The 27,090-nt window shown below is 37.1% G+C and overlaps 1 protein-coding gene and 1 long non-coding RNA gene across 9 annotated transcripts in view; one reads left to right on the top strand and one right to left on the bottom strand.

Annotated features, from left to right (window-relative positions):
• LOC110806410 (transducin family protein / WD-40 repeat family protein) overlaps nucleotides 1-18,075 on the top strand; it is a 25,136-nt gene extending 7,061 nt beyond the window's left edge. For all 8 annotated transcript variants that reach the window (XM_088223106.1, XM_088223103.1, XM_088223105.1 and 5 more), the window contains 3 exons: nucleotides 5,891-5,992; nucleotides 16,200-16,829; nucleotides 17,653-18,075. In XM_088223106.1, the coding sequence (XP_088079232.1) occupies nucleotides 5,891-5,992; nucleotides 16,200-16,829; nucleotides 17,653-17,868 (948 nt within the window). In that variant the 3' untranslated portion in view covers nucleotides 17,869-18,075. The remainder of the gene's footprint in view (nucleotides 1-5,890; nucleotides 5,993-16,199; nucleotides 16,830-17,652) is intronic.
• Nucleotides 17,760-27,090, bottom strand: LOC148253313 (uncharacterized). Its single transcript, XR_015821713.1, has 2 exons — nucleotides 26,605-27,090; nucleotides 17,760-18,186 (listed from the first exon to the last, which is right to left on the bottom strand). It is a non-coding gene; the product is annotated as an uncharacterized LOC148253313 (long non-coding RNA).

Below are 27,090 nucleotides of genomic sequence, written 5' to 3'. Positions count from 1 at the left end.
TTCACTGCCTCTTTTTACGAAGTATGATATGCTTGAAGTTAAGAATGATTATTACTTTTTCTCTAATGAAAAATTTGCAATAAATTTTCTTGTTTTTTTTTTTCATAGAACTGCTTTATGCTTTTATCTTTGTGTCAAATAGTTCATGTATCTTTAATGAAATCAATCGGCTTAATAGGTTTTATAAAATATCAATAGAGCTTTAAAATCACAGTTCTGGTTTTTTCTCTCTCATGGATCAATTTCTGTTGGTGTTAGTTTTTATGATAGTAATTTCTATTTTTTCACTGTAGAAACATTCTAAATGGGGCACATATAGTTGTTATTTGACATGTAAAAAAAAATCTGCTGTGCTAATTATTTCAGTTAAAAAGGTAATGAACTATCTGATGCAAAAATGAAAACAGAATGGACTTTATGATAATAACCATAATGATAATCAAACTTACCTTGATATTATTGGACTTGCTAACTAAACTTATTGGTAATTCTTTCAAGTTTGTAGGAAATACCTCTATCTATACCTTTTTTCGTAGACTAGAATGCTGCTCTTTTTATATCAATGTTTGTCTACCTTGTCAAATAGGAATTACCCGATTTTGTTATGTTCCTTGGTTAAGGATCGAATCATCGGGCGGTTAATATCCTTATTCTTATTACGAGAGCAATCTATTTTTGTGAAAGTAGATTATAGCTCATTAAAAGCGAGTTGTTACATTAGACTTCTTTTGAGAGAGATCCCACCTCATAGTTTTGAAATAAATTCTAACTTGTCTCTATTAATAACAATGATATCTGTACTTATAAATATTACAATTCTTATTTAGAAATTTTAATTTATTTAAGAATCTTAATATAATTATAAATACTCTACTAAAATATTGGAAATCCTATACAATTTAAGAATGTAATATCAATGGAAAATTATATACTATTTAAGAATATAATACTAATTAGGATTCATGTTTAATGTTTAGGAATCCAATACTAACGGAAAATATATACTATTTAGGAATCCAATATTAGTTGGAATTTCATGTTTAATTGAACTTCAACCTCTTGTTTAGCTGTTATCTTCCTTCCATATTCATGCCCTACAAATGCGTTCATAACATTACTCCCCTCCTAGCCTTCAAGCTTATTCTCAAGTTTAAAATGTGGATATGGCTGGCCTGTCAGTTTTTTCTTGTTATCTAGTGTCGCATTAAATCTCAAGACAAAACAACTATTTCTATTGGTAATCCAAAACAAACGGCTCATTGCAGTTATAAATCAGTCCTTTCGACTTTCTTTCTACCATCTTTGACCTTGTTAAGTTCTTTATAAATGGAGAGGAAATGTTACCAAATTGTGCCAAAACGTTGTTGCCATGTGGAGGCGGTGTTCCCTGAACTAAATTGTTAGGCTTGGTAATGGACTAAAAATGGTCACTATAATTTCATTTGGTCATGACCCACTATTATTGTTTCCTTTCAAAAGTTCTAACCTTGCCAATTGCATGCACTAGAGTGGTAGGTCATTGCATCTCGACCTTTAAACAGAGAGAATTGATGAGTCATGTTGTGAATAAATCAACTTACTGATCACGGCCAGTAGCCTCTGAAACTGTCGTTCTTTTTCCTTTTGAAATAGAAGTAAGAAAGTAAGTGACACCAAGGGGGTGCCCAATTTACAAAAAATGATACAAGTCAATAAGTACATCTACAATCGCTTCTAAGTCGGCTATAGAGTATAAGTTATGACCCAAAATATTAGAGACAATAATGAAATCATTTATCTTTGATATTTACAAGGGTTTCTTCAATATTCAAAAGTTTTATTGTTCATTTCCTTCCAAATAACCTAGAAAATGATTAAAGGAATGAGACAGGATGTTTGGTTATTAGAAGTAAAACTCTCCCACGCTAGAAGATCATTAATTACAGAATCGGCCATCACCCAGTGGACACCAGACAAGCTGTAAACTAGGGACCAAAGATGATATGTGTAAGGGCACCGAAGCAGGATGTGATTAGAACTTTCGGTGGTGCACTTGCAAAGGAAACATCTATTAACCAGATAGTTCCCCCTTTTCATCAAGTTGTCATTGGTTAGGATGCGATTCTTGATTGCTTCCCAAGCAAAAAATGATATTCTCGAGGGGGCCTGTGACTTCTAGATGATTTTGTAGGGGAACAGAGGAGTGATAGTTATGTCATTTTTGGTCAAATAGCTGTAAAAGGAACTGATAGAGAACATTTCATTTTTCTTAAGGTTCCAACGGAGTTTATCATTGCAGTCCTTGAGGTGAATATCCGGCTTCAGATTCATGAAACTTTCAACTCAATCACCTATCAATCCTTAAGATTTATGCACAAATTAACAGAACACACACCTCTGCCATCCTCACCAAAAGGGTCCCTGACGGATTAGTCTGTTTTGAGCAATAGCATATATGAGAGGAAATCTCTCTCTTAGTTTAGAGTCCCTGATTCAAATATCATGCCAGAATTTGTTGTGGTCCCCTCTTCCAATCTGCCAGTGGGAGCAATCATACACAATCTTTAAGACATTCATGATACCCTTCCATAAATTGAGGCTGTGTGGTCTGTTGGCTACATAAAAACTTCTAAGTTTGTCTTTCCTCATCCATTTAATGTCTATGATTTTTTTCCAAAAACTATTAGTCGCCACCAAGTATCACAAAATCCATTTGGCATGTAGAGCTTTGTTTGTAGTGGTGATAGATTTTAGGCCCAAACCGCCTCGTCTAGTCGATTTCTTGACATCAACCCAGCGAATGAAATGGTATCTTCTCTTTTCATCAGTATCCCCCCAAAAAAATCTGTTCTGAATAGCTTCAAGTTTTTTGGCAATGTGAACCGGGATGGTGAAAACAATCAATTAGTACATAAGGAGGTTGGAGAGAGTGTTTTTGATGATTGTCAATCGACCCTCTTTAGATAAAAAAATGTCTTTTCTAGTTGGCAAGGTTTTAATCACACTAATAACCGGATCCTACCCAGCACTATCTTTGAACTTGGTACTGAGCGGAAAACCAAGGTATCTAATGGGTAAATTAACTTCCTTGCATCCCAGAACCATAGCCAACTGTTTCCCGTAGATTCCATTCCCAGTACACGTTAGTTCATATTCCTAATATTGATCTTAAGGCCAAAAACAACTTGGAAGCAAAGAATGATGCATCTCAAGTTAAGCGTGTAATCAACCCTTGGTTTATATAAAATTAAAGAGTCATCCGCAAAAAACAAGTGGGAAACCTCAATTTGGTTTGGGAACTTACCAATTTTCACCCCTTCAAATAGGTTCAGATCACAAGCCCTCTTCAAAAGTTTGTTACTAGCCTCCATAATAATGATGAAGAGGAGAGGGGAGAGGGGATTGCCCTTGCGGAGACCTGTAGTGGCATGGAAGGAGGGTCCTCCATTGACCAAAACCACAAAGCTGGTGGTGGTTATGCATGTTTTAGTTTATTTCCTCCACTTTGACCCAAAGCCATGCTTGAAAAGTAAGTAGTCAAAAACAAATTCCAATTGACATGGTCCAAGATCTTCTCCATGTCAAGCTTGCACAACACCCCATCTTTTTTATTTGCTATCAGATCATCAACTACCTCATTTACAATCGTGAGGGCATCGGTGATCTGTCTCCCTTTAACAAATGTGTGTTGGCAATCTTCAATGATGAGATGGAGCACTTTAGCCAATCTATTAGTGAGTACTTTAAAAATCAATTTGTATAAGCTGCTCACCAAACTTATGGGTCTAAAATTCTTGATATTCTTAGCACCAACCATCTTGGGAATGAGAACAAGGGAGGTCGAGTTGAGGGATTTGACAAAACACTTGGATTTGTGGAAATCATTAAAAAGATCCAGGATATCCTCTTTAAGGAGTGGCCAGAAGGTGTGAAAGAATTTAAAGTTAAAGCCATCCAGGCCTTGGGATTTATCTGCATTACATTCCCTTAAACAATTCTCAATTTCACCCTCGGTAAATAAGGCTTCCAGAATTTCTTTGCTGTGAGAGTCCAAGACCTCAAAAGGTAGATTGTCTAGCTTGGGGCGGGCGATGAATTCTTCCCTGTACAGATTATGATGGTAACCTTTAGCCACTTTATTCCCAGTAATGGTAATCTCATCAATGTGCAACTCTTCCACATAATTGGATCTTCTTCTATGATTGGCAAGGTAGTGAAAAAATTAGGTGTTCTTATCCCCCTCCTTAAGCCATTTCTCTCTAGATTTCTATTCCATGAAATTGCTTCCATGTGAAGCTTGTTGGCCAGTTCCATTTTCAATTAATTTCTCCTGGAATTCCCCACCTAATCGAGACCATCGAAACCCTTTAAATTGTCAAGAGTGCTAAGCTTGGCCATCATCCCGTCAATGCTCCCTTCCTCCTTAAAGACCAACTTCTTTGGTCCTTTTTTTTTATCTCAGCTTTTAGAATTTATAGATCTCTCTTCCTCCTTAAGTCTCTGAAATTGTTGCTGATACTTCTTAACTGAGCCTGTTTTCTTGAGGTGGACCAATTCGCCCGATGGGTTGTTTTGGAGGGGCGGTCCAGACTGTAGGGTGCAATACTCTATGAATGTTTCCCATGTCATGTCCGGTTCTTCTTATTATAGTTTATAGTATCAAAGTTGGGCTTCTCCTAGCATGTAAAAAACTGTTAGACTAACCTTGTCAGTGTGTTGCTGATTAGCAAAGAATTGCTCACATCGATTGAGTCATATCAAAGGATCTTATGTCTCGTCGTAGGTGGGAAAGTCCAGTTTAGCGTAGCGTGAGATAATTCCTGTGCTTCCCAACTCTGTATTTGTAGTGCGCGATTCCAATCAGTTGTCAGCGTGACCGGATTGGACTGTGTGGCTTTTGCCGACTTCTGTTCTGCCCTCTAAATCTCTGTTGTGCAATTGGATGAATCTGAAGAAGAGCCTCCATCTGTTGAGATAGTTGTTGCTGCTTAGCATCTATCAAGCCTCTGATTCAGCTTACTAGATTTTTTAGTTCCTTGCGCAATCCTTACTTGCCCATAGTGTCTTGATTTAATACCAAATTGTTATGTTCCCTGCTTAAGGATCGAGTTATTAGGCAGTTAACAACAAAATTGTCTTCAAGCAAGGGGTTACTACCCTTGCTCTTATTATGAAGGTAATCTATTTTGTGGAAATAGATTACAACTCATTAAAAGGGAGTTGCTACCTTAGATCTCTTTTGAGAGACATCTCACCTCGTAGTTTTGAAATAAATTCTGACTTGTTTTTATTAATAACAAGTATACTCTTTTATATAGAAGTTATAATTTTTATTTAATAATTTTAATTTAATTAAGAATCTAAGTTTAATTAGTAATAATTTATTAAAATATTGAAAATTTTATACTATTTTGGAATTCAATATTAATAAAAAATTATATGCTATTTAGAAATCTAATATTAATGGAAAATCATATACTATTTGGGAATATGATATTAATTTGAATTCCGTGTTTAATTGAACTTCAACCTTCTATTTAGCCACTGTCTTGCCTTCGATATTCATGCCCTACAAATGCGTCTATACAGGTTTCACAATGCTATGTTTATGGAAAATTTCTTATTTTTTGTTACATTTCAAGCCATTGCCATTATTGTTGTTGTCAGTAGCACAGTCTCAAGCTGTTATCTTTAACATATCAACAACCCAGTTTAGTATAGGTGCCTATTATCGTTAGTGGTTTTGTTGTCGCAGTCTAGTAATCAATTATTTGTTGAATTTCAGCTACTTATATGATATTTATTTGATATCTCATGCTTAAATATCTAGTGTAAATTTGTTGCATATTTATTCCCAGTTATAGAAAAATGCCAGAACGTGAACATTTTTCTATCTATATGAATGGATCAGATATTGCAAGCGCATAGCGATGAAGTTTGGTTTTTGCAATTCTCCCATAATGGAAAATATCTGGCATCTTCGTCAAAGGATCAATCTGCCATTATATGGGAGGTAAATTTTTCTTAGCCATTTTTGTTTAAAATTTTTAGCCTTGCCTTACCATGTCTGTTCACCTCTGTTAAACGTTAAATGCCAAAAAGATTTAATGATGTTCTATAAAATCCTTTAATGTTCTCTGATATCTTTTTATGTATTGAAGCTAGATAATTAAATGAAATGGTCCTTTGGTAGCTAAATTGATTTAGAAGATCCTTTAAGTTACGTAGTAATAGATACTTGAACAAACTTTATATTGTGGAATCGTATTTGAATATTTGACAATGGATTTTTTTACCTTGCCATAAAAGATAATGCTTCTTTAGCAACCTTACATTTGTCTAATCAAATCCAATTGACTTCTCATATGTTCTTGTGAAGGATCCTCCCTTCACTAATGAGGAAATCCTGGTGGAATTCGTGTGAAATTGAACATAATTTTATAATGAAACAGCTTTTGGTAAGAGATAAAAAAACATGATGAACATGGTTCGATTGAATAGTTAACCAAGTTCCTTTTTTTTTGGAAGAAAACATCAACTTCAATTGTTCAGCAATTGATTGTGTTTCACCTTCAGTTTAGGAAAGACAATTAAATCAATTCCTAGCATTGCGAATAGGATCAACTAAATCATAAACACAAAGAAACTCAAGACATATATGGGGACTGTTTAGTGGCATTAGACTAAAAAGTTTTTACTTTCTGTATTTATTTTCTTACAAGGTATTTTTAGTGTTGAGGTTCCTAAGCAATGGTTTTTAGCTCATGTTATTCTCTCTCTAAAATTCTCTCTACTCTCTGAATTTTCTTTCTCAAAGCAATAACTTTTTCCCTATTATTTCCTTTTCTATCCTATTTACACTTAGTCAACATAACTGCGTGGATTCTTTCGCCATGGTCGACCGGTCCTCTTAGTCCGGGGTGAAAATTAGCCCTAGTGAGATCTAGTGTTTGTCATTTAGTTCGTTAAGGGGTTGGTTTTCGCTAGCTAGAATGGTTGTTGGAAAATGTAGGTTTTTGAAGATAGGAGGCAAGTCGTTTGATGTGGTGGCAGAAGGGCAGGGTTTAAGGATTTTCGAGAATGGTAGGGGCTTTCAAAAATCAATCTTCTATAGCAAAGACGAGGTAGAGTGGGGCTGAGGGAATGCTTTAGACAATTCCATTGGGAGAAAGGGGGAGAATCATGAAGCAGGAATCGAGGCAGTAAAGATCACATCATGTGGAGGGCGTTGAGCGGAAATGGAAAAGGTATTTTCATTGTTCTTTCTCGTATGATGAGGAGACAAAAGGGCAAATGTACCCGTATTTTCATCCTGGAGGGTGAAATAGGAAATGGATGGTGGCAGATGATGGGGGCAATATACAAGGTAAACGATGTCGAACTAGTAGCACCGAACTGAGTGAAAAAGAAGGATAAAAAGATCATTCCACCCAACTTCCCAGCCATTATTGCTAGTCAAAACGCTTTGTTTATTGAAAACAGATGCCCATGTTGTAACACGGAGTTGGTGGTTTGTCTGGGTAGAAAGAAAAGTGAGTCTTTCATGAAAATCCTTCAAACTGATCCCCAAACCCTAAACCGGGTGAAGACAAAAACACCCAAACCGGCTCCTCAACCCAGCCATTTCAAATTTCAAAGTGCCCAATTGCTCCAAATCAAGGCGGGAGAGACCCAAAACAATCTGGGCAGAAATGACACTCTTTCAAGTCATTCTACACTAAAAGGAAAGCCAAGTGTGGGCTCTTTGTTGAGGGAAAGGAAAATCGCAAATATTGGGCCAAAGTCAGGTTGCAAGTTCACTTGGGCTGAAAGGGGTAAATGGGCGATTGATGCGGATTAGGCTGGCCCATCCAACAGGCCCTATTTAAATGGTTGACTGAGACGGGTTGTAGCCAATCCATTCAAGCTGGTGGAATAGTTAAAAGGAAAAATGGAAGAATTCACAAGGTTCGTGCCCAAAAAGAGAAAATCCTGGCTGAGAAAGAACCTTTGGGAAAGCTACAGCATCCAGGCGGAGAGAAAGATTTGTTGGAAACGATTATTAGTTCGGCCAGTCGACGAAGAAGCAAACTTGACAATTGCTTGTTCGAGCGAGTTGGAGATGATGGGTTTCGTGAGAAGGGAAGAAGTGTATGAGGAAGAAATTCCGTCTAACTTGATGATAAGTGATGTAGCTCGTGAATTGGGGGGAAGTAATGATTATTGCTATTCGAGCTCTTTCTTCTTCGAAGATGAACAACTTCATCAGATGCAGTTAGTTGATGTCCTGACAGAGAGGCCTTACATGAACAGTGAAAGGGACAGAGAGAATAATCTTCTCCAAGTGACTCTTGAAGTTAGAGAGGCCTCCAACACAAGGGAAAAGAAGTTTGCTGCTGATGTGATGCTTTCGGATGATAGTTCTACTTGGGTTCTTGAGAATGTCCAGAGATTAAATGTAATAGTTGGTGTGGTTTTAAGGGTCTTGAAAATAGAGCTATGGAGCTTTTCAGAGATATTGAGAGAAGCCAGAGATATTGAGAGAAGTCGTATAGAAAAAGAAAGAACTAAGGCAGGGAAAAACAAGGGGAAGGAGAAAATGGGAAGTGCAGTCTCAAGGGAACTACAGAGACTTATTTCCACTATAAATTATGATGGAGTTAGGAAGGAGAAGGGGAGAGAAGGGGAAGGGGAAGGGGAAGCTGAAGATTTAAATTTTTAGAAGAATTATTTCTTGAAATGTGCGGGATATCAATGACAATAACAAAAGGCAAATTATCAAGAGCGGTCTGAACAGATGGAAACCAGAGGTAGCATGTCTTGAGGAGACAAAAATGGAAGTTGCTGACAGCAAGACAGTAAGAAGTTTATGGAACAGAAAGGAGGTGGGCTGGTGTGTCTCCCCATCCATCGGCGCCTCGGGGGGTATCGTCATCATGTGGGATGATGGATGAACATGAAATGTGTTGATTGCACCCTCGGATCCTGTACATTATTGTGTACTTTCAGAGATACCAGAAATGAGATGGAGTGGCTGTTCATTGGTGTCTACAATCATGGGGAAGGGAGGGAGCGTGCTCTTCTGTGGAGGGATCTCGAGGAGTGCAAATCCATATGGAAGGGCCCTTGGGTGATTGGAGGTGACTTAAACATGGTCCTGAACAGCATGGTACGTACTGGTGATCACTTCAACAGAAAATGTGCTGAGGAATTTAAAGATCCTAGAGAAGCTCGAGCTGATTAACTTTCCTTTGGTCGGGGGTAGATGGACTTGGACCAACCAATGCCTATGTCCTGTGAGTTCCAGAATTGACAGGTTTTTGGTTTCTGTTGATGTACATTATAATTTTCCTAACCTTTGTCAAAAAAGATTAAGCAGGATTACCTCCGACCACTTTCCCATATGTCTGGAGGCAGATGACATTCTTTGGGGTTCTTGCCCCTTCTGGTTCGACGATTCAAAGAGATGGTTAAGGTGTGGTGGGGAAGCGTATGCCCTGCAGATACACCCAGCTTTATTATTGTGAATAAATTCAAGCATTTGACAAAAGAAAATAAGAAGTGGTGTAGAAAAGAGGATATGAAGTCTAAGCTTCAAATGAGTGCCATGATGAAGGAAATGAGCAGCCTGGATAAAAAGGAGGAGAGTGCTCTGTTGGCTGAGGAGTGGTTACACAGGGAGACACTAAAAGAAAAAATTAGTCTCTTTCTACAAATGGAAGAGGCTAGCTGGAGACAAAAATTAAGGAAAAATTGGGTCAAGGTAGGGGATAGAAATACGAGATATTTTCACTGCCTTGCAAGTCAGCATAGAAGAAGCAATTTTATTGGCTCGCTTAGGTTCGGGGAAGAGGAGATTGAAGGTAACCAGAATTTGAGGGATAAAGCGACTGAGTACTTTCCCGCATTATTCACAGAAAACTTGGAGTGGAGACCTAATCTTGATGGCTTGTCCTTTAATTGTCTGGATGTTGAAAGCAGTCAGGACTTGGAAAAATTGTTTACTGAGGAAGAAGTCCTTGAAGGGCTAAAAGATTGTAACAGAGAAAAGGCGCCTGGGCCGAACAGTTTCCCCATGGGTTTCTTGCTGGAGTTCTGGCCCGTGATTAAATCGGACATGATGAAACTGTTTGAAGATTTTCATAGGACTGGAAAATTTGTAAAGTCTATTAATTCTACATTCATTGTCCTTGTTCCAAAAGTGAGTGGAGCCCCTACAATCAAGGACTTTAGACCTATTAGTTTGGTTGGTATTGTGTATAAATTGATTGATAAAGTTTTGGCTAAAAGAATGGTTAGGGTTCTGGACAGCATCATTGGGGGACCTCAACACGCCTTTGTTGGGAGTAGACAAATCTTGAATGCAGCACTTATAGCCAACGAATTAGTAGATGAACTACTAAACAAAAAAAGTAACAGTGTGCTGTGCAAGCTTGACATGGAAAAGCCTATGACAATGTAAGTTGGTCTTTTGTTAATTACATGTTAAGGAGGCTTGGTTTTGGAGTTAAATGGAGGAAATGGATCACCGCTTATGTTACCTCTGTCTCATATGCTGCGATTATCAATGGTGGCCCATCAACATTGTTTAAGCCATCAAAAGGGCTGAGACAAGGGGATCCCCTGTCACCATTCCTATTCATTGTGGTAATGGAAGCTCTTAACAAAATGATCCTGAAGGCCAGAGAGCAGAATTTATTCCAAGGCTTGAAGGTAGGGAAAGGTGCCTCTAAGGAAGAAATTTCTCATTTATTTTTCACTGATGATGTTCTATTATTAGCGAACCAAATTTGGCAGCTTTGTTGAACATTAGATACATCTTAATGGGGTTTCAAGTGGTTTGTGGTTTGAAGATTAACTTGTCAAAATCTGAATTTGTGGGGTTGGGTGAAGCGGATGACAAATCATACTTGGTTGAAGCTTTGGGATGTAAGAAGTCTAATATTCCAAGAAAGTATCTTGGCTTACCTTTGGGGGCAATTTACAAAGATCGAAGGACTTGGGACCCAATTTTCAACAGAATCGAAAGGAGATTGGCTGGTTGGAAAATAAACTTACTGTCTTAAAGGTGGCCGTCTCACACTTGTCAAGAGCATCCTTAGCAATCTACCGGTGTACTGCCTATCTTTATTGTCTATCCCTTGCAATGTGGCTAAAAGGTTGGAATCTTTACAAAACAACTTTTTGTGGGAGGATAAGGAGGATGACAAAAAATTTCATCTCATGGCTTGGAATGAGCTGAAAAAACCCTTACAAAGTGGTGGCATTGGGATTAAGCTTAGAAGGAGGGGGTTAATTTTGGTAAATGCTTGTTACCTTCGTAAAAAAGCTGAGGAAGACTGCATGTACCTTCTCTTACATTGCCCTGGCGTTTATCATCTGTGGTGTATGGTCTACAACAGGTTGGGTATTAGCTGGGTTTGTTTGGGTTCTATCAAAGAAGAGATTTGGGCTTGGAAGCAACTCAGTAACAGCTGTATCCTTGCTGATTTGATTTCCATTTCACTTATGTGGACTGTGTGGAAAGTTAGGAACTGTAAGGCATTTGAGGGTCTTGATGTCACTAATAATTTTGATGTACTGGAGATTAGATGGCTTAGTACCCTGAATGTTTTGCTTACGGGTCATCCTCCAATTTATTTCGAGTCTTATAGGAAGATTACTGGTATGGAGGACTAAGCTGTAAATAATTGTACATGCTTTTTTGCATCTCTGGTGCTTATACTAATACTACTTTGCTACTTTAAAAAAAATGTATAAAAGAAGAATTTCGTTAAGAGAAATATATAAGTTACAATCTGAAGGAGGATAAACTAAACAAAAGGGGAAAAAGATACAGAAAAATAGAAAAAGTAATGAATGAATTGCATCAATGCAAAGTTGACCAAAGGACAAATAGCCCTTCTACAGAGCATCAAATGGTCCTCTCTGCTTCATAGGCATTAATTGAGTCTACTTCTGCAATAAAATTGTGTTTTCTTGGCTTGAATGTCCCAAAAGATTACTTAGTCCATGTTTTGATCATCATCTTAACATGGTTTAACCTTATAGCACCACTGAAGCTAGCTACTCCTCATCAAAGAGTCTAAACCACCACTCTCTATTTAGCTTCTCAAAATCTTCAACCTTTATCGACTTGTTCTTGCATCTAAAAGAAGGCAGGCCTCATTTGGTTTATGAAAATCTAGACATATGGGATAAAGATTATTCATAAACCTGTGCAAAAGCATTGAAAAGACCTGGGTCCTAGGGTCTACTAATTCTAGAAAATGGAGGATTTCTAGAATTTCTCCATGTCCATCAACCACCCTCCAGGAAAGACCAATCAATAGCATATTGGAAATAAAGTATCACGAATATCACAAGCACAAACCCTAAAAGCTAAAGGATGTTTGCAAAGAGTACAGGACCATGTTGAGATTGCTACCCACTATTCAACCACTATGTAAGGGATATCCCACGACTGTATGAACCTGAAAAGGTCCTCCAACAGGCCTCTGTCATGACCTCCTCCTTTACCATATACCCTAATGAAAGTCCAACTGCCTGAAGATTTTAGATTTATATTCACAAGTGATGGACACAACTACTCTGAAGCCCTTTGATGAAGTCCGGACTTCCTTCCACAACACTAGAATACCACAGGACAGGTAGATCAAAGAATCAAACATCCTTTCTTCCCCATAATCCTTTATCGTTAGATCTGTCATGGAGTACACTTAAGTTTCTTGTGGATGACCACATTTGTTTAAAGCCCCTTTGATCACAACTCTTTTGGTAGTATCATTGATATCTCTAATGTTTCAAGAAATGATTCTGCTAATCATCATTAACAAGAACAATTCTGAGCCTCTCTCCCTTTCTGGTTCTTGGCACCGTCCTATCTTCTCATAATTAGTGGAGCAGTTATGATGCTTCAGTTCCCACCTTTTACCTTTGCTCTTTACTTTCTTCTTCCTCTCTTTGTCTTCCTACTTAGCTCCTTACTGGGCTTCTTTTCTCAAGTTTCCTGAGTAGATGAGCAGCTTAGTTGCAGGCCGTCAATCACTCCAAGTAACTTACCATTTTAATGCAATTTATCAACCAAATAGATTCTGATAGTAAAGTCAACACCTGTAACTCACCCTTATTGTCATCCCACTTGATATCCTTATCTGGAGTGAAGTCTCCAACCTTAGCACCATTTTACACTTCCTTAATATCCCATTTGCACTGGATAGGAATGGAAGAGATGGTGGAAATGTAGAAACAAAAGAAGGTTGCTAGAGAGGAAAGACAGATCCAACACCATTTGAGTCCTTTGAGCTTAGTTAGTTGTACTAACCAAACTCAAAGACTGTCTTCTCACACCAATGTAAAGGAAAGATCAAAAGACGACAACAACAAGGCCAACTATGAAGATGTGGTTATCGGGTTTCTCTTTGTGAGATGGATTTCCCTAAAAGCCGGCCGAGACAAGAGGTTGGAATGGAAGCAGTTCAGATTTGGGTTTAAAAGCCCATTTTTTCTTCAGCTCTTGAGGATATTTGTGCTTAGAAGGGGACCAAGCCAGATTAAGCTTTTTAGAAGCCATATATTTCTTATTTTCTTGCCCAACTCCTGTTGACTAGTCAAAGCAATTTGAATATCCTTAATCTCACTTGTCTTTGTTGTCAGGGGTTACACAAAAGTTTCCTTCTCTCCTTCCTGCTGTCGGTGCAAGAAATATAATCTTCAACTTGAAAACAAGGCTGATTCTGCACATAGGGTAGGCGCAAGAAAGAACCTTTGAGGGGTAGTGTCCCCTCTTGTTTCACAGATGAGGGTATAGACCTCCTTTCTACTATCAACTCTCTTGCATTTTCCTTATTGTTCAAGGGAGGTCGCCGAGGACCAAATCTCTAATTTTAAACTTATTAGTACTAGTATTTCCTAGCTTATTAGAATAGTATTTCTAATCTTTTTAGTTTAATTATTTTCTAGTCTAGTCCTTCTTGGAAAAAACTTCCTTAGCTCTTTATAAGTACCTTTTTAATTTTCTTAGGATCATAATTCAGTTGGCTAATAAAATATTTTGAGGATTTATCAATTTTCTAGTCCTGTAATGTAATCAAACCCTTAAATGTGATGTTTAAAATTTCTTAGATGAAATATTTGAGAAATCCTAGGTATTATGTTTAGGTTTTTATCTCCCAAATCTCTGAGTGATCAAACTAACCCTAATTTGTTATACATTATTGCTTTAAGTTCATTGGCCGAATTGTGCTTTGTTCTCCCAAGTGTGTTTTATGTGTTTTCGTGATGATATGTTACGCAGCCCTCTCTTTGTACTGTGACATGGTTGGGAATAGGGATGGCATGACCCACCTAGATCAGTGAGATCCACCTGATCTCGGTTTGACTCGAGACCATTTTTTTACAAATAAATTGGGTTTGAGGTGGGGTGGGTATTGCAATCAAATGATCAGGGCGGCGCGGGTTCGGTTGGACATTTCCAAACCCGTTCAAATCTGACCCGCCTTCTATATAAATATGTTAAATATTAAATGTGTAGCTATATTTTATTTTTCCGACCGAAAAGCAAAACCTAGCTGTCTCCTTCATTCTTCATATTTCACTTCCACGCCTCTAGCAATCAACCTCCAACAGCCAGCCTCCTCTGCTCCATTTTGTACTTTCCAGATACACCTTCAAAGCCAGCAGCCAGCTTCATCTTTCATTTGCCGACAGCCCGGTCTTCCGTCTTTGACCATGCAGCCACACCAGCAGCTCCTTTTCCATTGGTTGACTCTCCAAAGGTTGGATAAGAGGATTTTCAGCATTATCATCATCCTCATCGCACAACTTCCACTTGCCCTTTTCTTTCAACTTCTACTATTTTACATCATCACCATCATTGTCATCAATGTGTCGAAATCATTGTCACTCGAGAGTCAAGATCCCTCTGCTCTGCACCACCGCGATGGCTTTGTTTCCAAACTCTACAATTGTGGCGCTCAAATATGTCATTCCCCTTTCCTTTTCCTACTCGGAGGCACCAAAACCCTAAAAGTTTCTTCCTCTATTTCACCTTACGTAACCAAAGGCAACCACCGTCATATGTCGTCGTTTGGGCCATCTCTTCTTTGGACTTTTGATCTTGAGCCTGACTGTGGGTTTAGAAGAGAAATTAGCTTGGCTTGCCTTTGGCCTGAGTTTTGGATTCTGGACTTTTTGTATCTTTAGTGTTGTGCCGAAGCTAAAAGGCTGACAGGTCCTCCTTTCAGATGAATTAGACTTTTTTGAATAGTTTTGGCTCTAAATAAAAATTGGGGTAATTGGGTAGTACTGGGCAGATACAGTGCAAATAATCCGCAAACCCAATATGGTCCAAAATAAGTTCAAATAATTAAACTTGCTTCAGGTTCGGGGCTGGTTGGGTTTAGTACAAAAGAGAGGGAAGCGGATCCAAGTTTGGTCATATCCGTCTCAAACCCACTATGTTGCCATCCCTAGCTGGGAAAGTACACAGTTATTTGATACAGTTGTTTCTCTGAACCTGGAGTCCCTTATTACCTCTTCTCTTCATGGGATTGGACGGAAAAGTAGGACAGATTGTCATTGGGAGGAGCATTTTGGCTAGGTTGTGGGGTGCTGTTGATTGAGAGAAGAGGATTTTAAAGGATCATTGTGCTCCTTTGCATCATTGTGACAAGATGACTCTTTTTTCCTTCTCTTTGAGTTAAGACGCATGGACTTTTGTTTGTTTATTTTCTTTTTTTTTTTAGTTTTTTTATAACTTATAGAGGATGCCCAATTATCCCCTGAGGTAATCTGTTCCTCCTTTCTAGATTGTTCTTCTTTTCTCAATAAGAGAAGGATATGGATTAAAATGTGTATCTGAAAATCCACACTTTTTTTTGGAATTCATTTGATCCAAACACAACAATGTTATTCATTCCATTTGAATTTACTTGATTGACTTAAAAGTCACTTTTCTTTTCTTTTGCATCTCGACACGAACAGACTTGGAATATAAGAATTGTTGGTCTGGAGTTTTCAAATTGAGTTGAAACTTGAAGCCTGTGTAACCTGCTAAGTTACAATTATTTTTTGAGTTTATGAGCATATCATTTAACGTCAATTATAATGCCGTCAATTAGGTGCTTGTTACTGTCATTTATTATTCTCTCAGTATCTTGTCTAACACGTTGCGTTAAGGGACCTATCTTCTCAAATTAAAATATTCTGTCATGATGGCTTGAGATATTTTTGTCTTTTAGGTTAAAGCACCAGGTCAAGTTTCATTGAAGCATGCCCTAATTGGTCACCAGAAGCCCGTGCTGACTGTTTCATGGAGTCCTGATGACAGCCAGCTTCTTACTTGTGGACAGGAAGAGGTCATACGACGTTGGAATGTTGATTCTGGAGAATGCCTCCATGTTTATGAAAAGAACGGTCTTGGATTAATATCTTGTGGATGGTTTCCTGATGGTAAAGGGATATTTGCTGGGCTAACTGACAGGAGCATCTGTCTGTGGGATTTGGACGGGAGGGAGCTGGAATGTTGGAAGGGACAGAGGACACTCAAGATATCAGACGTTGCCATAACTAATGATGGAAAGAAGATCATAAGCATATGTAGAGAAACAGCAATACTGTTGCTTGACAGGGAAGCAAAATTTGAAAGATTAATTGAGGAGGAAGATGTGATCACTTCATTCTCATTGTCCAAAGATAATAAATTCCTGCTTGTTAATCTCATAAACCAAGAAATCCATCTTTGGAGCATAGAAGGTGATCTCAAAGTAGTGTCGAAATACAAAGGCCATAAGCGTGCTCGGTTTGTCATAAGATCCTGTTTTGGTGGATTTGAGCAATCATTTATTGCCAGTGGTAGTGAAGATTCACAGGTAACTTTGTTTTTCCTCATGGAGGCTGCAATATATATATATATATATATATAACAAGTTTTGGTTGATGGGTATGGCGGTTGAGTTAATGAGCTTGGATCTCCCTGACTCTCTCTCTCCTTTTATTTTCCTCTCTTACCTACTCTTTCATACCACATAGAACCTTCTTAAGGAACTACTTCTAAGCAAATTTTATATTTAAGTAAAGTATGAAATGTCTGGTAATGTGGATGAGTAGTCTCTTTTGCTTGTGTTTGTCTAAGGAATTTGTGAAAGATTATTGGGTCATATATTTACTCCCCTAAGAGAGGTGAAATGGAAAAATGTTTATGGTAGGTAGGTACGGATGGGGTTAGGGCCAGTGGTAGGTTAATTCCTTTGTAATTAACTTGTGGCAATATCATCTGTTGCTTACCACCAGATCCCATGTACATTATCATGTGGGGAAATGAATGTTGTTAGATGACCAGATAGGATTCAAGTAATATGGAACTATCTAAATTGGAGTTGAATCAAATTCATTTAGTTACTGAATAGAAAAAAGGTATGGTACCTTGCAAAAGAAATGCATTTGATATTTTTCAATTTTTTTTTGATATGGTGGAATCTGCTAGCTCCTAAATTAAGAGGTGGTGTATCCCTTCCATATTTCATCTGTGTCCATGACATCTTAAGATCGTTTACATGCCTGTTGGGCACTTGTTCTTCAAAGATGATTTCATGTCTGTCACTTGTTCTTCAAAGATGATTTTATGTCTGTGTCACTTGTTCTTCAAAGCTGATTTTATGGGTTGACCTTCACTTTTACTATTTCCTGTTACAGGTATATATATGGCACAGATGCTCAGGGGAGCTTCTGCTGGCCCTGCCTGGTCATTCCGGGGCTGTTAACTGTGTAAGCTGGAGTCCTACAAACCTCCATATGCTAGCTTCAGCCAGTGATGATCGTACCATCCGAATATGGGGCCTAGATCAATCTAACATGAAGAGGAAGGACCATGGCAATGGTGTCATTCACCTCTGCAATGGAAGAAGCTGAAAAAAGAAACAAAATTCATTGGAATTCTTCTAATAGGGATGTTTCAAGTTCATTAACATTCATGTAAATTTTTGTATGTTGTCTACTTCTGTTTTGGCATGCTTAGCAGGCTAAAAGCATGTTATTTATGCTCTGCTATCTGCCAACAGAAAAATATGACCTTCCATTTCGTTATATTTGATTATGCTGCAGAAGTTCCATGGTCAATTATTCTCCTCTTGTATTTCTTCAAATATATCTTCTGTGAAGACCTGGTATAATCATCTCTCTTCTGCTGTCTTTTTTCTTGTCCTTGAAGATCTCTGTCGGCTTTAGAGGCTGCAAAAAGCAAAATAGGTTGGTCTAAACGGTCCAAACCGAAATTAAAACAATTTAATTTTTATACTAAATCTTCATCTGATTTCAGTCTATTTTTTTGGATCGATGAACATCTCCAACTCAAAAGTTGCTAATATCTCATGTGTTTATGATAGTATCAAAATCATTATAGTGCAGATGGTAAATAATTCTTAACATCTTGAAGTTATGTGTTCTCAAAAGATTGGATCAATTTAGAAATAGAAATCAATAACTAACTTAAGAACAATTAAAGTGAAGAGTAACAAAATGAGTAGTAGTTAGATGGTGAAAAATGCATTAGGAATAACAAACGTCATATTAGAGACCACAACTAAAGATGGTCGTAGGACGACTATGATTTGCTAGTAAAAATTGTTTATTACATATAGGAAGTAGATAGAAAATTATTTATCACATATGTCATGCAAATAAAATTTTTATTCATTTTTTTTAAGTAATATCTTAGTAAATAATTAAAATTTTGAAGTATTAATTAAAAATAAAAGAAAATTTAAAATAATATTTAAAAACAATTTACAATACCCACGCATAGAAAATTTATTAAATTTTAGGAAAATACAGTAATTACTAACTCCAAATAAAATTTTAAAAATTAAATTAAAAATAAAAAATTATAAATTAAGGGTTTAGGGACATAAAAAAAGAAAAATTAAAATTTTGGGAGCTTTCTATAATTAAAAAGGACCAAAATGAATGAAAAATGCGAAAAGGGGGTTTGGGTGAAATTTCAGTAAGTTTGACACCTTAGCAAGTGAGGTGCCAAAGCTGACCAATTGGGTAAGGCGATTTCATCCATGTACATTGCTTAGTGGACTCGTGAGATTTATTTGATTTAATGGTAAGAAAATACAGAGAAATGAATTATCAGGATTGCATCGTGTATCTAGATATCGATCCAGCAAGTGGCACATCTGGCGATGGCGCATGCTGATTATGGCTATGGCGCGTGCAGCACAGCGTGGTGATCCCAGTGAACCACATGTGGCGACACGTATGGTGGCACATAGTGACTCTAGTAATCGTGAACCGCATGTCTAATGTAAAAATCTCTTTATCTTTCGTATTATATTTATTTATTATCTAAAAATACACATCGTTTAATACATATGTTTTCTGTTTATAAATGAGGAAAATATTTAAGTGGTAGTAAATTTAGAAAAGACCGTAGGCTTGAACCAGTATAAATTTTGAAACTTTTTTTCGATCCAATTTCAGGTAAGATTTGAGTTAACTCTATACAGAGATATTATCATGTATATGTGTAAACATGTATATATATGTAGATGTGTGCGTGAACATTTAAGTGTATGTATGTGTTAGTGTACACGTTAATAAACTTATATGTATGTATGAATGGTAAATGTGCATTTTAATGCATATAATATATATACTGTGTAGTTGTATGATATGAATGTATGCGTAATTGTGTATGTATGTATATATATAAATGTAAATTATGTGAATAATTTGTTTGTATATGTACATACAGTACATCGGAATGTCATTATGTGTGTGCATTATGCATATGTAAACGTGTGCTTGAATGTGTATTAGTTATGTGTAAATATACATTAATATACATGTATATTAAATAGTGCCTACGAGTATATGTGCGTGAAATATATATATTTGGATATTGTCATGTGTGTGTAATGAATAGATATATATATATATATATATGCATTATGTATATGTAAACGTGTGCTTGAATGTGTATTAGTTATGTGTAAATATACATTAATATACATGTATAAATAGTGCCTACGAGTATATGTGCGTGAAATATATATATTTGGATATTGTCATGTGTGTGTAATGAATAGATATATATATATATATATATCAAGTATGATATTCGAGTAGAAATGTAATAGTCGAGTGAAAAATATGAATTCTGCGTGTACACATAAATATATAGAGGTAAATGTGCGTGGACATGTATATAAGCATATTGAACTTGTGTATGGAATGTAATAAAGGTACTCGTTCTGTACTGTTATGCATGTGTGTGTATGTGGTAGATATGTGTTCAATTCTATGAGTAGGAATAAAAACCTTAAGTTAAGCTATGTTTTAAATTGTGAAATAAAAAAATAAATTATTCAAAAGCATTAATAAGATACTTAAGTTAAGCTATGTTTTAAATTGTGAAATAAAAAAATAAATTATTCAAAAACATTAATAAGATACTTAATTCGTTAGTCGTGAATAAAAAAGGAGAGTGCATACATGTGCTAAATTTAGCAGAGAATATGATGAACTTGCAAATGGATAAAGATATAAAATCTAGTTCAGACATTTATATGTATATATGAGTGTTCAGATCACCTAGTAAATGTACCTATTATGATCAATGTGAGATTTATGTATGTTATCCATGTGATAGGGGAATCCTCGCCTCTTCTTAATAGCGATATAATGACATCGCTTGATGAATATCCTAAACAAAGTTTAAAAACTAAATACATAAAAATGTGAGTTTCGGTGTATTTTATTTGAGATTTCTTTATATGTCGTGCGTTGATATTTTATTTGATATTTTCTTTTAAGTTAAAATTAAATTTGAGTAGGGAGATATGTATCTTTATGAGAGATCTAAATTTGATCTGAGTGGAGAGAAATGTGTGTATATAAGATACGAATTGAATTTGAATGGAGACGTATGTGTGTGTATGTGAGATTCGAATTGAAGTCACATAGAGAGATGTATGTGTGTGAGAGATCCAAATTAAATCCGAATGGAATAATATGTGTATGAGAGATTTGAACTGAATTTGAGTGAAGAGATATATATGTGTGAGTGATCCTACCTCACATTTGGGAGAAAATGTGAATTTGTGTATATGTGTGTTAAATTTTGTATATGTAAGATTTCTATATAAGATTATATACAAGTGTGAATGATGAAAAGATAGTGAAAAAGTTAACAAAATATGTGAATAATAAGCAAAGAATTATTCGTATTAAGTACAAGATCTCATAAATAATTTAATAAATAAAATTTAGATTAGAATGAAGAAGATTTGGATAAGTTTTCATTAATGTTTTGTTGTGTATTTTATTTATAATGTTTTGCTTGGTATTTTCTTTAATTTTATAAACTTGTATAATGTTTTAAATAGTTTTGCATGAATCCGCATATGTAAATCTCTATTATAGAAATCACTTTTTTATTGAGTTCGTAAAACTCACCGCAATTCGTGTCACATCCTAGATACAGGAAGATCAAGAGCAAGCCATAACAAATAAGAGATGTCAAAGGAAATATTTTAGCTTTTGGGATTAAAAATTGCACAATGAATAAGAATTAATTTAAGTTTAACATTCTATAATTAATTTTTTCCATTATAAGGGATGTGTAATAATGTGCAATGCTCCTGCATTCTATTACTTAGAATTAATGTATAAATATTTGTATCCACCGACATTAGAAGTATAACTATTATATAATTTACTCAAAAATAAATATAAAATAATATTATAAATATATAACATTAAATACTTATAAATAAAAATTTATTTGTTTTGAGTTGAATTAAAAATAAAATAAAATTTTATTTATTATATATATAGTTGAGGAATGCTGTTCAAATTGAGTATATTATTGAATCTATATCTATCATGTACTAATTTCGTATTAAAACTTTATAACAATACTCATTTGATTATAAATTTTTATTTAATCCTTTTTTAAATGAGTTAGTACCTGAATTTCTCGTGTTTAAGTCCAACATGGTAAAACCAATACAAGTTACAAGTTGACATAATTTTTAATATGTTTAGCTATTTATTCTACCCATGTTTTTATATTATTTTCATTAAAATATAATAGATACCTATGTTTTTACCATAAACTTGTCCATATAGACCTATCTTATTTTCTAAAATAGCAAATTAGTGCTTAAAAAAAACCTCTAAAGGTATCAATCAAAGATAGAAGAAAAATTAAAAGTAAAATTAAGAAAATTCTCTAAAGACAAAATTTAAAGAGAAAAATCACTTTTTAAATAAAATATTTCTTAAAGTATATAAAAACCCATCAAAACATATAATTAACACAATACATATAACGAAAAATATATAAAAATTGATTAGTAAATCTTAGAGGCCTAAAAATTTCATATTTCCTCACATTGTTATTGTAAATGATAAAATATTTTGTGAATATGTCATAAATAATTTTAATCCCTTATATACTGTTACGTCCCCCCAAAATCAATATAAACAATTTATAATATTTAACTATAATTCACTGTAGATCTTCAGAAAATATAAAAACTCTTCCCTTGACAACCAACTCAGTAGTTAGAGAACTAAGAAAATCCAAAGAAAAAAAATACCATCACAAACGTCATCAATTGTAAACCTAAATATTTATTGTAAACCTAAATATTTGTCCACTCTCCGGCTGGTACATATAATCCCATCTCAGTGACTAAGTCTGTAGCGCCCGGGGAAGTTGAAGAAGAAAAAAAAAAAAAAAAGGGCCACGTCAGCAGACCCAGTCAGCAGTCCCGGGCAACCGGGACCTGCCACGTGGCAAGACCACGTCGATCCGGGACGGACCACGTTGGCGATTCGCGTATGCGCGATCGGACGGCCCAGATCAAGCGTGCGATAGGACGACCCAGATGCAATCGCACGGACGGCTCAGATTCAATAAAAAACGGACGGCCCAGATTAAATCAAAATGGACGGCTGAGATCAAAAGGCAAAAGGGTATAAATAAGACCCCCACACCAGACCACAAAACCCTAGCCGCCTGCCCTCGCCGGAGAAGACGAACCAGAAGCCGGCCGCCACCACCCGCCGCCGCACCGGAGGGATTTCCGACTGCCGATCGAGGTAAATTTCATACCCCCGACTCGTTTTTCCACGCTAATTTCCCCTGTGGCCAAATCGGAGCCAAAATCCTAGCCAAACGGCCGAAAAACACGACCGAAACCCAGCGGCGCCGCTGCGTCCCTCCTCGGTTTTTGCCTCCGATGAGGCCCTTCCCGGCCTCCGTTTAATGCAATTTTTATATCACCGTGATCACCATTCTTTTCTCTACAGGTTGATCGGAGTCGAATCACCAAAACACGAACTTCACCGGAGAGCCGCCACACTCGAGAGCACCGCCGCCGGTAAGCTTCGGTTTTCCGTAATTTTTTGGCCCCCTAAGGGCCCTAGGGTTGTTTAATCGCAAGGATCGATGCAAGGGTGGCCGAATTCGGCCAGAAATGGCCAAAAACGGCCAAACCGAGGCGAATCACCGCCGTAAGCGGCGGCGCCGTCGCCGGAGCACGGCGGAGCCGCCGTGCTGGAATTGCGATATTGGCCAAAAAGGGGCCCTGGGCCTAATTTGGGATTTTTTGAAACACGTGCAGGTACCAGTAGTGCATTTCAGTTCCCCGGGAAAAATTCAGGAAAAATTAGGGACAGCCTGTAGGCGCACTGTGAAGCCGTGTTCGCACCCCGAAACGAGTAAGGACCCCTCACCCTATTTTCTATCACGGTATTAAAGTTCAATAATGATAAAACGGTATTTCTTGAATCAACGAATGTGTGAAATTACTTAAGGTCGCTAATGGAGCCCGAGTCTAGTGTGTTTGTCGGTTAACTGTTATTTGCCCTATTTTATAGTTTTAAATGCAGTATGAGGTTTGATGTTTTCATTTAATAGTTCGTGTGCATATTTTACTGTTTTATTGATTATGAATTGAATGACTGGGATATTGATGCTGTATGTTGTCTGTTTGGCATAAATTACCGTTTTGCTTGTTTGTATGTGGATTGATGATGCTGACTGAGGAAAAAGAGAATGAAAGATTATGTAAATGGGTAATTCTATAAATGTGGTCAGCCTTACTAGATATCCTGGGAGATGGTGGACGGACCGGGTCCGTAGGGAACCCTACCGGGATCGTGGTCTCCCATACCGGACGGGGTATGGAGATCTTATGTGTTTTGGCGCCCATACCGGACGGGGTATGGGGACGGCCCTGGAATCTGATTTCAAGTGTTAAGGGTTAACGGGTAGCGGGACCCCTATGGATCCCCATGGATACTAGTGGGCTGGTAAATGAGGAAAATATGTTGTGTAACGATTGAATTACAAAAGGCTTAATAAGTATTATGTTATACAGTTCATATATGATTTCATGATGATGATAATGTTATTGCTTTCGTATACTGTTTTATGGATTTCACCGAGGTAAGTGGATGGTGAAGGATTTATTATTGATAAAAGAATTTGTTGTAAATTATGCTCCATTGGTCTTTTTGTGTTTTCTACCCACCTTTACCTCCGTGACGGTGAGATATCGTGATGTCTTTACTGGGCTAGTGTAGCTCATTCCTTATTTAATCATTTCAGATCAGGAAGACATCGTTCCCGAGCCGGTTCCGCAGGAGGACGACGAAGGGGACGCCTAAAGACTCCATAGTCATATTCGTAGCTTTTACTTTCAAGTTTCTCCTTTAGGTAGTTTGATCTTTTATATTTTGTGAGCACGTTTTTGATTTTAGTGTAAGGGATGTTAATCGAATTTTTGACTTCGCTTCCGCATTTGATATTATTAATACATTTCATTTTAAATTTCCGAGGCCGTTACAAAGTCGGTCACTGTTATTTACTCTTAGAAAAGTAGTTCTTATTTTCCTTTTCTACTCAAACATGCAAAATCAGACTGAGAACTACAGTGTTCCAGTCCGTGGCTAAACTTGGCCCTCGTCCCGGTCCTGTTCCGATTCTGGAAGCTCTTATGGGGATTTCTATTTTACTATCTCTGTACCAAAAAGTAAGAAATGAGTTAATAAAGTCCAGTAAGAACAAACTCATGCATAGATCAAAGAATTAAAATAGAAGTAACTAATTATCCCCCCAATATTTTTCCATCATAACAGGCTGCATCTTTTCCTAGTATCTTTCCTCTTCCCTCTTCCCAGTAGTAGGTTTCCCCGCACTTCTCTTTTTTTTTTCTTTGCTGTTTCCCTCGTCCCCAGTTCCCTCTCCTGCACTGCCTAGTGACTCCCCAGTATGCCCATTCCTCTATTCTACCTCTCACCCGCAGGTCTGCTCTCTCTTTCTCAGCTTCTCCATTTATTTTCTTTTTTTACTGTTTCACTCCTCTACAGATCCTCACCGTTCTGTTCGAACTTACACAGCTCACGTAGGCCCCTGCCGCACCCAAAGGGCTACTCTCTTTCACAGCCCTATGTTTCTTTGTTTTTTTTTCTCAGTCACTTCTTTTTGATACAAGCACCCCACTACTCATCTGGCATGCTCTCTCCATATTTTCTTCTCACTCAGTCTCTCTCTCTCTCTCTCCCCCTGCACATGATCACCATTTTTTTCAATTATCAGTCCCTTTTTTTTTGCTCATATTAATAATATTTTTTTTATAGGCAATTCGACATTTATGCTACTCATTTGACTCAACATCCACCCACCCAAATTCGGTGAATTAATTCATCATAAAATTCTTAACTCAGCACACACACTTAATGACCCAATTACAGGTCACATACGCAGCTTTACCGAGGCTCTCAATACTGCAGGGAATGCAATCAGGGTAATATAGAAAATGCTTATGCATACGCATTGGATTTTGTCCGGAACCTTGCTACCGGGTTCCATCATACACATGTACTCAACCATGACAAGTTCACAGCCATTCAATTCAAACACCAGGTTTACATACTCGTCTGGAATCATTTCCATTCCTCATCATACACATACATAAAATAGGCAACACTGTCACACAGTACTTACTCAGTTCTACATATCATCACAGAGTTCATGTTAAAATTCGATATTTCACAATCCCAAAGTTGGCCACTCTCATCCACACACTCTTTCAGAGTGATAGGTTAGAATTTGGAACAATCACAGGACATATATATATATAAATGATGTTTCACGTTTTTTGTTTCTTTTTATATTTCTTTTTTTATCCGTTCCTCTCTGGTTCCACCGTATCCCTGGTACTGGTGGGTGAGTTCCCCACTATAAACCCCCTTTCCCATCCTCTTACCACATAATTTCCTCCTATCCTTGGTGTATTTCCCATTTCGTTGTGTACACACACTGCTACCCTAAGGAACCCACCAATTTAGGCCTATTTCCATATCAACCCCTTACCACTTCCCTCTTTGGAAATTTGGGGTCTAGGTTAATCTATTCTTCTCTCTCCTATTCTCTTTAACGAATTGGTTCAACCCTCATTTTGTTTTGGTTGATCTAGTTCTTTCCTCTTCCTCGTGTCTTTCGATTTACACTCACTAAAATTTTATTCAGGAAATTTAGTGGTAAGAAATGGATTCATCTTGTCTCGCGCAGGAAATTAATTCAACTATTTGCAAAACTCAAGTTTAAGTTCAGCTTGAACTTACCTTTTTGTTCTTCGAGTACTGCGTCTACTTCCCACAAGAAGTTCTCCCCGTTCGCTCTCCGCCCAGCCGTGAAGCACCAATTCTTTCTTCTCTCTTCTCTGCACTCTGTTTAGCACTTCCGTTCCTTTCACTCCTCCCATCTGTTCGCCCTCTCCCTTCTCTACTTATAAGCCTTGAAATATAATCCGGACCGTTGTTCCATTCCCTTCCATCTGAACCGTCCATGTATGAAGAGCGTTATACGGTTACCCGCACCATCCACATCGTCTCTATCAACGTCGTTCTCCTGTAACCAACCCAGGGTCGTCTCACCTTCAGCTTGTGTGTCCCCGTTCATACCATTTCCCTCTAACAGACTCCCTGTAACTTCCCTTAACACCCGCTTCATGTGCCTTATTCGTTGGCGTTTGATTGTAATGACATTCGTTGGCTTTACTTTTAATTAGACTTCATTTAAACATTCCTCTTTTATCATATTAACCCTAG

The sequence above is a fragment of the Carica papaya genome, chromosome 6 (assembly GCF_054855325.1).
Source record: "Carica papaya isolate Zhongbai chromosome 6, ASM5485532v1, whole genome shotgun sequence".
Lineage (NCBI taxonomy): Eukaryota > Viridiplantae > Streptophyta > Magnoliopsida > Brassicales > Caricaceae > Carica > Carica papaya.
Note: the sequence above shows the minus strand (reverse complement) of the source record. Positions and strands in the feature narration are given on the sequence as shown.